This window comes from Momordica charantia (assembly GCF_013281855.1).
Source record: "Momordica charantia cultivar OHB3-1 chromosome 6 unlocalized genomic scaffold, Mcharantia_2.0 BLBB01000006.1, whole genome shotgun sequence".
Classification (NCBI taxonomy): domain Eukaryota; kingdom Viridiplantae; phylum Streptophyta; class Magnoliopsida; order Cucurbitales; family Cucurbitaceae; genus Momordica; species Momordica charantia.
This window is the reverse complement of record NW_028275164.1, coordinates 29119600-29131931: the sequence shown is the minus strand read 5'-3', so window position 1 is coordinate 29131931 and position 12332 is coordinate 29119600. Positions and strand designations below refer to the sequence as shown.

The 12332-nt window shown below is 32.4% G+C and overlaps 2 protein-coding genes across 4 annotated transcripts; one reads left to right on the top strand and one right to left on the bottom strand.

Moving 5' to 3' along the window:
• Positions 1 to 903: 903 nt before the first annotated feature.
• LOC111024913 (WAT1-related protein At3g30340-like) lies at positions 904 to 3243 on the top strand. The gene is made up of 6 exons (XM_022302730.2): positions 904 to 1088; positions 1180 to 1242; positions 1337 to 1453; positions 2035 to 2425; positions 2554 to 2705; positions 3078 to 3243. Exons 1-6 carry the CDS (start codon positions 910 to 912, stop codon positions 3241 to 3243), a joined length of 1068 nt encoding a protein of 355 aa, XP_022158422.1. The 5' UTR covers positions 904 to 909.
• A 3023-nt stretch (positions 3244 to 6266) lies between these two features.
• Positions 6267 to 9561, bottom strand: LOC111022703 (WAT1-related protein At3g30340). Of its 3 annotated transcripts, none has more exons than XM_022299922.2 (6): positions 9240 to 9555; positions 9100 to 9162; positions 8915 to 9031; positions 8420 to 8834; positions 8136 to 8287; positions 6267 to 6867 (listed from the first exon to the last, which is right to left on the bottom strand). In XM_022299922.2, exons 1-6 carry the CDS (start codon positions 9428 to 9430, stop codon positions 6681 to 6683), a joined length of 1125 nt encoding a protein of 374 aa, XP_022155614.2. In that variant the 5' UTR covers positions 9431 to 9555; the 3' UTR covers positions 6267 to 6680. The 3 variants fall into 3 exon arrangements, with proteins under 3 accessions (XP_022155614.2, XP_087980814.1, XP_022155622.2); XM_088124688.1 differs by having other exon boundaries at positions 8915 to 8999; positions 9240 to 9383; XM_022299930.2 differs by lacking the exon at positions 9100 to 9162 and having other exon boundaries at positions 9240 to 9561.
• Positions 9562 to 12332: the final 2771 nt, after the last annotated feature.

Below are 12332 nucleotides of genomic sequence, written 5' to 3'. Positions count from 1 at the left end.
CTAAAATTAAGGGCGTTGTAGTTACAAGTACAGCTGTGTCATGACTACATTTAAGCCACCTATAAAGTATAAATCACCAACCTAAGAACTCATGTTGCAAAAACCCATATCCATCCAGCATCTATTCGCATTGGTGTTGATTCATTTACAAAGACTTTTTTCATATTAAAACGTGTTCGAGGGATCACAAACTCACAGGTACGACATATTGCTCTTTCTATTGATCATATTTGACAAATTTAAAAATTGATTTTAGGAAAGTTTAAGTCACCTTAAATTGATTTTTAAGGTATCACATAGGATAATTTTGAAAAATCGATTATACTTAAATCTCTTTTTTTACCGTCGCTTGTTCTACCACCTCTCTCAAACATACTTTGAAAAGCACGGAGAATCTCCCTCATGCAGCGTTGGTAAAAGCAAAAAGAAAAGGGAAAGAAAAGCTTTCATAAAACAATATCTTTAGAGTTGCTTTCAATATTGCATGCCTGTGTTTTTGGGGACTTGGGATTTGAAAAATTGAGGATACTTTTGCTAACGTTTTCTTGTTTTTTATTCTTTATTTTTAATAGAAAAAATATATTCCAACATTCTAACCTCCAAAAATTCAAGTATTATAAAACAATCTTTTATTTATGTGGTGAAACGAATTGGAAATGAGAACAAGAACCGTGAAATTTGTTTTGATTGTTTCGAAAATTTCTATATAAGAATGTTTCCGAAAAAAAAAAAGAGAAACAAGAATCAAAGTTAGTTGTAAAATACTTACATTTCTTAAGAAAATTGAAAGCGAAAACGTTACCAAATGGATCTTAAATTGAAACCCACTTCATCTCTCAAGAACAGATCTCTGAGTTAGAAACTTTTGTATGTTTGTTGCAGTGAGACAAAGTTGTGTGATCTGTGGAGATGGACTTGGAGAATTTGAAGCCGTTCATGGCGATGGTGGGTGTAGATTTTGGGTATGCCGTAGTGAATATTCTGATGGAGGCAGCTCTTAGCCATGGAATGAACCACTTGACTCTCATCACTTATCGCCTCTGCATCGCATCCATTTCCTTGGGCCCCATCGCATACTTTTATGAAAGGTGGTAATTTTTACTTCATTTTCCCTCAATATAGTTCATCTTCTCTTCTTCTTCTTTTTATTTGAATTATCATTTAAATTTTGTTGTGTAGGGATGGTCGAGGCAAACTCTCCTTTCGTATCCTCTCTTATTTGTTCTTAAGCTCCATTCTTGGGTCAGTTCTAAGTTTGAGAATTTTGAGAATAATTAAGAATTGATCATTGAGAATGGATAATTAATTAGTTTTTATTGTGTGGTTCTACTTGTAGGGCTTCGCTCACCCAATACTGCTTTCTTCTGGGCATCGAACACACCTCCGCTACTTTCGCCTGTGCATTCCTCAACATGATCCCTGTCGCCACTTTTCTCATGGCTCTTCTCTTTAGGTATTTCCATTCTCATTTGTAATAATATTATATTATTATGTTCTTAACTCTTTAAAGATGAGAAGGAATCTTGTCTCCAAGAAATACAAAAACAGACTTTTAAATAAAATGAGTTGTGTTGGGTTGTCAAAGGAGAATGCAAACATAAAGTCCCGCGGAAAAGAAAATGATTAGGACAATTATCTCTTGGTATGGGATATTTTGAGTGAAATCAAACAAGTATCTCCATTGATACGAGATATTTTGGGTGAAACCAAACGTAAAGTTGTGAAGCTTATGCCCAAAACGAATAATATCATATCATTATGACGATATTGTTATGGTTGCTCGACGGCACTTTTTCGCCTTTCTCTTCACTCTCGAACGGGAGGGTTAGTAGACACAGGGAGAGGGAGCAGGTAAAGCGTGTGTCGTTCGTAAATAGAAAGAAAGAGTCACTGCACTTCCCTTCTTAACAGTAGGCATCTTTCCAGGAAGTTGATGGGCTCACCATCGAATTAGGTCGGAGTGATTGGTGGTTTCGGGATCGTGTAGAAAATGCAATGAGCTTAAGTATTATCCTTTACTTTTCCCGAGTGCAGGTTGGAGAAGGTGAAGTTGAAATCCAACAGTGGAAAAGCCAAGATGCTGGGAACCGTGATTTGCATCTCCGGCGCGGTGCTGTTGATCACGTTCAAAGGACCAGCTTTGGCCAACGGTTCATACGTCGCCAAGAAAGCTGCCGCCGCCGCGGTGAAGAAGACGAATCAGACGTTGGGGTGCATAGCTCTGGTGGTCGGAACTCTACTGTGGTCGTCATGGTTTCTCCTGCAGTCAAAGATCGGGAAGAGATATCCGTACGAGTACTCCAGCACCGCCATCATGTCCTTCTTCGGTGCCGCCCAATCCGCCGTCTTCAGCCTCTCCACGGGCGCCACTCTTTCCTCTTGGGCCCTCCATGGCAACATTCAAATCATCACCGTTGTGTACTCTGTGAGTACTCTGTGAACACTAATTAATTAAAATAGATTAACCGTAATCAATTAAACAATCTATCGACTTAAAATTTATCTAGAAGTGTGAAAATTTGATTAATTTCGTGGGAATTAATTAAATGGCAGGGGATGATCGGATCGGGGCTGTGCGTGGTGGGAACCTCATGGTGCGTTAAAAAGAGAGGTCCAGTTTTCACTGCAGCCTTCAACCCCTTGGTTCAGATAATTGCAGGCATGTTCGACATCCCCTTCTTCCACGACCCACTCTATCTCGGGAAGTAAGTATTCTTTTGGTAACGTTTTCGTTTCCTATTTCTGTTTCTTCATTTTTAATAAAGAATAATAAAATTGTATTATCCCAACATCCATAAATTCAAGGATGATCAAACAATATTTAGATTTATGTTTTGAACTTGTTTTAATCGTTTCCAAAATTTCTATACAATTTTGATACTGTTTCCAACAATAAACATAACCAGTTATCAAATGCTTAAGTTTTTTATATAAAATTAAAAACAAGAAACAAGAAACAAAGAAACAGTAACGCGTTATCAAACTTACCCTAATTAACTAACTATAACCAACTAACTCCTTAATTAATTTCATAATTATTTTGTCTAGTAACACAATCAATTACATTACAACTACAGCGTGTTGGGGTCGCTGATGGTAATAATTGGACTCTACATTTTGCTGTGGGGAAAGAGCCAGGAAATGGAGGGCTCTGTTTCGAAGGTGGTGGCCATGGACCAAATTACAACTACAGCTGCTGAAGATTGTGAGATCAAAGAATTTAAACATGATGATAATCCATAGAAAATTAAATGGTTACACATATAGGGGTTGGGTTTTTGTTTCTCCAACAGTTTTGCTGATTATCATGTATGGCCAGAAAGGGCAAAAAAAAATGGAAGAAAGAAAGGAAGTAGGGTTTTTATTTTTTCAGTTTCTTCTGACCAGCTCATATGTCAAGAGAAACACCTAATATTGTAATATTAACGGCTAGGCCGTTTTGTTGGGAGGGTATATAATGTAAAATAACATATCATGACATCTAGCTATATATATAGGTGGTTCTTTATCGGATTTTAAGTGTCTATGTCGATGGAAATGTTGAGGGTTGAATTTTATAAAAATATTAATATTGTCGATGTCAATGGATATTTATGTAAAATTAGATAAATTAAAAAAATCGTAAAAGATATTTAAATTAACAAATATCTTTTACGATGTCGAACTCATTGAATACATAGAAATGTCGATGGAAATGCCGACGTATCGACAGATATATTTACTACTATGGTCCCTTGCAAGTAATTTTGGTTTCCGTGTCAAAGCGAGCATAGCTCAGGGGTAATTGACATATCTCCAATCAAGAGCTTGTGAGTTCGATCCCTCATCCTACATGTTAATATGTTGTATTAAAAAAAGAAAAATATTTTTTTTTCGGAAGAAAAAAGAAGAAAAATATTTTGATTTCAGTTAAAAAAAATGGGTTTTTTGGATTATTATCTCTTCTAATATACATGTATTAAAGGATGAAATGTCAAGATTTACTTCTAACTCTAATTATTAGTTAAAAACTTTTTTTCCCTCCATGGTCTTACTTCTAGATCTTTGCAACTTTTTAAATGGACAAAGTGAGCCTACCTCAACAGTGGCATGATCATGAGTTCGAATCTCTCACTCTCCACTTGTTATATTAAAAAAAAAAAAATCAAATACAATCATAGTTTTCACTAAATTTTTTGTTTTATGTAGCCTCTACACTTTAGTTTTCTCAATTTTCATTATTTTCTGAATTTTATGTTTTGATTTTTTGCATTTTAGTTATATGATTTTCTAAAGTATTGGGGTTTTCTTTTCTCAAGATAACACATGATCAATTATGTAATTGCTTTTTTGATAAAATATTAAAGGTGAAAGTTAAATTTTTATTTAACTCGTGATGTTTTCCATTTTAAAAAGAAAATTTAATGGAGATTTCTATTGCATATTTTTGGTATTGGATTGGCCTATATTGTATTAATTTACTAAATTAAGCCTCAAAATATAATTAAAATACAACTTTAATTAAAAATAAAATAAAAACAACATTATATAATAATCATCATTATTATCCAACCATGAGAACGATCGATTTCTACCTTATCTCGTTTCCATCCAGTGACGTCTCGACTTATCAGCATGAGGTCTTTGCCTTAGTGTATCATTCAGCTTTAATTTCTTGAGCTCCTCTCTCTTCCCTATCAATAATTGGCAATGAAATGAGTAGCAAATGTCAATTATAAATCTTTGTTAGATCTTTTATCTTTTTGGTGAGTAATCCTTAACATGTTCCCTCAAAATCGTGGCTCATTTAGTTCATCGTGATCTCATTGTTGGACTTTGATACTATATTAATATTCATGAAGTTCTATCTAAAAAACCAATTGACAATGATATGATCAGTAGCTCGTGTCTATTATAAACAACATTTGTTAGGTCTCTTATCTTTTTAATGTGGGGTCCTTAATAACATGTGTTGTTGTTGTCGTTCTCTTTGTCAAAGTAAAGAGGAAGATGAAATGATTTGGAGACGATAGGGCGGTGATAACTCTCATGAGTAAAAGAGTTATCTTAGGTTGAATTTAGCCCGGAAATAATAGAATTTATTGCACGTTTTAACACCAAATGGTATTAGGCTATGAGAAATGAATTTATGAAGAGTTGTAAAACCTCTGTGTTTTGTATGGAAATTTATAAAAAAATTTACTCATTTGTACTACTATTTTGTTTTAGTGAAGGAGATGTTGGATCATTGGAGCTACTCACTTAAAGCTAAGTTGAAAAGTGACAGGTGAATCACCTGGGAAAACCGAAAAAGGCAATAAATAAAATTACCCCATAATTTTTACTGAAGTTCATACGTTGTCCATTTGTTGTCTTAATTTTTAGGGATGGTATAGAATCAACGATCCTTTCTTATTTTGTTGTGATTTGATGTCAACATTATTGAGTTAAACACATTTGTGGAGGGTTATGAACTTTTACTTGTAAATGCTGATTTCTAATTATTGAAGTTGATTACTATTTGATTAAAATCTAAGCTTAATCTCAATGTTCTTGATAACTGATCAAAGTATTAGTATATATTTAGTCTTACTAGTTTTAGAAGAATTTTTTAATATATGAAAAATCTTAAATATAGATATATATCTCGAGTATGGAGCATGAGTGTTTAGGAATAAGGTTTGCCGAGTATAATTAACTAAAATGTGCTTAAATTTGTCATTAAACACTTGGAAGATTTGTTTAATGGAATCGTGATGGTCCAAAAAGATCATACGTCTACTTGATTAATAGCATCAAATACTTCAACGCAAGAGCATGATTTAGTAATAGCTAATTAAGTAAAAGGGCATAACCTTTACTACTTTCTCTGGATTGTTAATTCGTTTCTTATTGATCATTAGCTTAGCTATTTTATATGTAGTTTTCGATTATGTGTGGATTTAATTTCGAAACTTAATAGTTGTACTGAAAAGAAATACAAACATAATATATTTGTTTTGTTACATGGTTCTTTAGTTAGAATTAGAGCATTTTTTTGTTCCAATCAATCCATACGTGACGACTTTTGTTTGCTCCCTGCAACTTCAAAGTGTATTCTTGCATTTGCAAGATTGATTGCACAATAAGTTTTTGGTACCGTTAACGAGGATTGTTATTAGCTATTTGTTCTAAAAATTTCTTAAGAAGTTGGTGCTTAAAAGAACTCTTCGACCTGGATTCAGTGATTTGTGCACGAGTACTAACAAGTTATGCACAATTTGAAGGACTAGAATACTTGCTATTCATAAGAGAAGAATAGATTCTATTTTCATATCACCAACCAAAACGTACCCTAAAAAAGTCTATCTCTTTTTAGACAAAAATTAAAATAGCTTAAAATGGGACTTTCTAAGATACTCAACATCTATCGATGCTTGACTATTCTAAGATTAACACGATACAAACATGATAATCTAAATATCCATATAAAATAGATATCTTAGATTACCACTAAACAAAACGTGCCCTAAGTAGTTAATATTACAATGTTTAGTATTTCTTTTGACACGGGAGCTTGTCTGAAGAAACTGAACGTTAAAAAACCTACTTCTTTCTTTGTTTGAACTTTTTTCCTTCATCTTTTTTCTTGTTCTTCTAAGTTGACACTGTTTGAAAGACAAAACCCAACCTCCATCTCTGTAGGCATATTTTTTTTCCTCCTAGGGATGATCTTGTAATTCTTTCATCTCTTGTAATTCCTTCGTTTGATGATCTTGTTGATCTTGAGCAGTTGCAGTTACAATTCCCTCCATCACCACCACCTTTGAAGCACAATTCTTCATTTCCTTGTTCTTCCCCCACAGCAGAATATAGAGTCCAACTATCACAATCACCGACCCCAACAAGCTGCTCCAATAATTCATGGCCATTGTTTGTGTTATTATATATATATGCAAAATAATCGTTCTCATTAACCCGGTTCAATAATGATTTCGTTTTTTAGTTTTAGATTTCTGAAAATTTTGCTTTTCTCGTAAATTTTCTTTGGTTTAGCCAAATTTCAAAACATGTTTTAAAAAACTAAAGGGCCTCACGGATAACGATTTCGTATTTAGTTTTCTATTTTGAAAATTACGTTTGTTTTCTTATAATTTGTGTAGTATATTTCACCATTCTTTACAACATATTTGAATTATTAGTCAAATTTTAAGGAAAAAAACAAAAATTTTTGGCATTTCTTTTTAAAAAATTGATAACAACGCATACCAATATACATAATTAGAAGTAGTAGTTGTGAGACTAGTTTTCAAAAATAGAGAATTAATAACAAAATAATTATCAAACACGACCTAACATAACCATTGCTTTTATGTTTTTCAAAAAACAAGCTTCAAAATACTTTTACCTAGGTATTTCTTTGATTTGTCAGGTACTTTTTAACCGTTTTCAAAATCTAAGTTAAATTTTGTAAACAAAAATATAGTGTATGTTTAATAAACTTGTTTTTGTTATTGAAATTTGACTTAGAATTCAAATGTCTTTTTTTTTTTTTAATGGAAAACAATTCAATAGAAATGAAGCATAATTTGTAAAAGGCATAAAACTAAAATCAAGATAGTTATGAAACTTGAAATCTTAGACTCAAATTTTCACATTTGGTAATTTCTCCTAACTTGTTTCTTGTTTTACAAATTTATTAAGAAACCTCAGAATTTGATAGTTGTTTATGCTTCGTTTCTTCTTTTTCGAGAAAAAAAAAATTTTCAAAATTATATAGAAATTATGGAAAAAAAAATCAAGTTTCTTATTTTTTATTTTGGTTTCCAATTTATTTCAAAACAAAAATAAAAAGATTATATCATTCTGGATTTAATGGATAAGTTACCAGATATGGTTCTATTTTTCTTTACTAAAAAATGAAACAAAAAACATGAAACAAAAAACAAGAAACAAGAAACGGTAATATTATGAAACCGATCTTTAGTTTTGAAAAATAGAAAATCAAATAAAAAGACCCTTTCTTTATTTTGCTATCTACTCTTAAAACGTTTTCAAAATGTAAGCTATTTAAAAAAAAAAAACAAAATTTGGGTAAGAATTAAAATGTGTTTTTGAAGGGATTGTTAGGAAAGAAAGGGTTGAGAGTGAGAAATAAGGAGTTTATAGTGAATTACTTTCCGAGATAGAGTGGGTCGTGGAGAATGGGGATGTCGAACATGCCAGCCATTATCTGAACCAGTGGGCTGAACGCCGCCGTGAAAACTGGACCTCTCTTTTTAACGCACCATGACATTCCCACCACGCACAGCCCCGATCCGATCATCCCCTGCCATTTCAATTGATTCCCAACCAAATTAATCAAATTTGATTGAATCAATTTAATTCATATATGATACGGATATCTCAACTTAATTTAGTTAGTGTTGGTGTTCTGTTCTGTTCTGTTTTGTCTACTTACAGAGTAGACAACGGTGAGGATTTTAATGTTGCCATCGAGGGCCCAAGACGAGAGCGTGGCGCCGGTGGCGAGGCTCAGCACCGCCGACTGGGCGGCGCCGAAGAACGACATGATGGCGGTGCTCCAGTACTGGTACGGATATCTCTTCCCGATGTTCGACTGCAGGGGAAACCACGACGACCACAGCAGAGTTCCGGCCACAAGCGCTATGCACCCCACCGTCCAGCTCTCCGCCCTCGGCTTCTTCGCTCCGCCGTGGGCTGCGGCTGCGGCGGCGACTTTCTTCTCCGCGTACGAACCGTTCGCCAGAGCCGGCCCTTTGTACGCCGTCAGCAGCACCGCGCCGGAGATGCACACCACCGTCCCCACCATCTTCGCTTTCCCACTGCTGCATTTCAAATTCAACGTCTCCAGCCTGCCCAAATTCAAATTATTTACCCAAATGAATAAATTTAGATTACCCAGAAATTTCAAATGATTTTTTGTTGACTGTACCCAAATGGAAGAGCCAGAAGAAAAGTGGCGACAGGGACTATGTTGATAAATGCACAGGCGAAAGTAGCCGACGTGTGTTGGATGCCTAGAAGAAAGCAGTATTGGGTCAGCGAAGCCCTGCATCAAACACACACACAAATCAATTTCAATTCCCAATTCTGAATTGAAAAAATTAGAAAACTGACCCAACAATGGCGCTGAAGAACAAGTAACAGAGGATGCGGAAGGAGAGTTTATTTCGGCCATCCCTGCAACCAAAACAAAACCCCAAATTCCAAGTTCGGATCCCCAAAAAAATAAAAAGAAGAAAAGAAGAAAAAAAGACCTTTCATAAAAGTAGGCGATGGGGGCCAAGGAAATGGCAGCGATGGCGAGGCGATAAGTGATGAGAACCAAATGGTTCATTCCATGATCGAGAACTGTCTCCAGCAGAATATTCACTATGGCGAAACCCAAATCTACGGCCACCATCGCAATCAACGGCTTCAAATCCTCCACGCCCTTCATCATCATCATCTTCTTCTTCTTCTTCTTCTTCTTCTTCTTCTTCTTCTTCTTCTTCTTCTTCTTCTTGTCGTTCTTCTTCTTCTTCAGAGAGGAAATAAATAGGAGAGTGGGGGGCAGTCTGTCAATCTGGAATAAGTGGGCACAAAGCAAGATTAGTTTAAATTCTTTATTTTGTTTGCTATTTACAGTTTTTTATCAATATAATTATATTCTCTTTTTCCTTTTTTCTGCTGGCTTTCTACTCACTGCTCTCCTCTCAAATCCCACGCATTCAAATACTTTAGATTAGATATATTGTCACGCACATTATATTAATGGAGGAATAATTTGTAATGACTTAAAATATTTTTACTTTTGTCACTCTGAGTATGCATTAACTTTAAATTACTTATCTCGAGAAGACTGTGAGTTTGACTTTCCATCCCACTTTTTTTTTATTTCTTTAAATTACTTATCTCGTGAAGACTGTGAGTTTGACTTTCCATCCCACTTTTTTTTTATATCTAGAAATCAAAAGTGATTTGACTTTTATGTCCAACATTTTGTATTTAAATGTGTATATTTGTGTGTGTTTTACTCGATTGTTTTAAAAACAGAAAAAAAATACTAATATTTAATTTCGAATGTCCTTTTAATTTAGCGTGTCTTCATGTTTTAATTTTTTATTATTATAAATTTATTACATGGTCCATAAATATTGAAACCAGTTTCTTAAGTAGAAATTTAGAAAAATTATATCTAAGAGACTAAAATTTCTCCTTTCTCTTTTTAAATTTCTTAAAAGTTAAGACTTTTTCTGGAAAAAAAAGGATTAGATAGTAAAATTTCTGCCCAATTCAGTGAAGGTTGTGACAACTAACCTTGCAATTAGTATTTTCTCCCAAATTCAGTGAGTGTTATGTCAACTAACCTTGCAATTATTTCATTAAAAAAAAAAACTAACATTGGAATTAGTAGAATGTAACATTTACTGATAAGTAGAGTATTTGAAAAATGTTAAAAAGAGAGAACAAAACATCCCAATATTAGGAACTAAAATAAATATTTAACCACTAAATTATTAATAATGACGTTAAGATATTTATAAAAAAATTAAATTTACTGTAACTCATTAGCTTAAATTTTACCTAATCACAAATATTATTAACTCCAAAAATATTGGAACATCATTTTATCATTTCGAGCAAGCTATGCACCACATATGGTCCAACCCCAAGTTTATAGAAAATGTGAGTTTCCCATTTCAAACATGTAAAAACAAAATCATAAATTATAAAAAAGCACCCTTCATTTTTGTACTGTATTTTTCTTCAACCATACATATATATAAAATAAAAAGCTTATATACAAAGCTACATTAGCTTTTTTTTTTTTTTTTTTTTTTTGCTCTAAGGGGTGGTGGGGAAGAGAGGTCTCATAAAATGATCTCTATGGTCTCTGGTCTGACTATGGTTATTACTTCCCAATATATATATATACACATTTTTATATATGATTCTGCCCTAAGTGCGATGAATCTTAGCAAAAAAAAAAAATTATAATAATAAAAATTTTTAAAAAATAAAATTATTATCTATTTTTAGGTTGTGTTTAAAAAAGGATAAGATTAAATGTACTAAAATTGTGTATTTTTATTTAATATGTCATGCTTATCATCTGTATTTTTCTTTCCCCCATTTTCTGTCGTATCAAAACTTTTTTATTTTGTGGTCTGAATTTAAAGAGATGATCAGAGAGACCCCAAGAGCAGATATCAGAATAATACATTCGAGTCACACAGAAACATAATAAATGTAAAGAAAACAAGTCCAAAACCCCAAAAGAAATAATTAGAAAAAAAAAAAAAAAACATAAGTTGATACAGCTCTAATAAAGAATTCAACTTAACTTTTGATACTCTTTGAATGGAAATCAATGCACCACAAATACGAGAGAAACTGTGCTAAAGTTTCCTTGTTTACTATTTTTTAATAAATAGAAAGATAACTGTATTTGGTAATTATTCGTTGAAAAAAGAAAAAAAATATATATGTTTGGTTTTTTTCCTTGCTTTCGGTTTTCTAAAATTTTTAAGTTAAAACATAAAGTTTATATGAAAATTAAAAATTTTAATTAAATATTCAAATTTTTTATCTTGTATTTATTTTTTATTATTTATTATGTATTTTATAATTCAATAATGGTAAAATAGTATTTTTATTTAAGTTTTGGAAAAATCTAACGAAACGAAAATTTAAAAAATTGATTTTGTTATTTTCAAAATTTCTATCCATTTTAGGAATGTTTAGTAAAAATAAGAATTATAAATAACAATAATAACCAAATATTTACATTTAAAAAAAGGTAAAAAAAACAAATCCTGATTTTAAGGGTGAGTTAAAATTGTATTTATTTTCAAACGAAGTTTAAAAAAATTAAGAGATGGAAAAAGGGGTTTGAATTTAATTTTCAAATCCCAAGTCCCAAGAAGAAAGAAAGTAAGACTGTAAAGAGTAGGGATCAAAGCTAGAAGAGAGAGAGAGAGGGAGGTGGGAGAAGTTTTAACGGTGAGTTTTATCGTATTAAATATCTATGTATTTCGAAAATTTCATCTCAATTGATAAAATATGAAAAATATAACTAATATATACCTATATCGTTAATCATTTTTAACTTTTAAAGAAATATCTCTCAATATCGGTATTTTCATGGAATTGAGATTTCGACATTTTCTTTGATATCAACATTTAAATCCTGTGATTTTACATCGAAAATGATTGATACTTACCCTATCAACCACATGTAAGAGTGATTCCAACATTCTATGAAATAAAATTATATTATATGTCAAATCGTGAAGGAAAAGAATAGATATTGCTGTAATTCTAAAAAAAGAAATTGGAATTTTTATTTTTGAGGTTATGGCATTGAA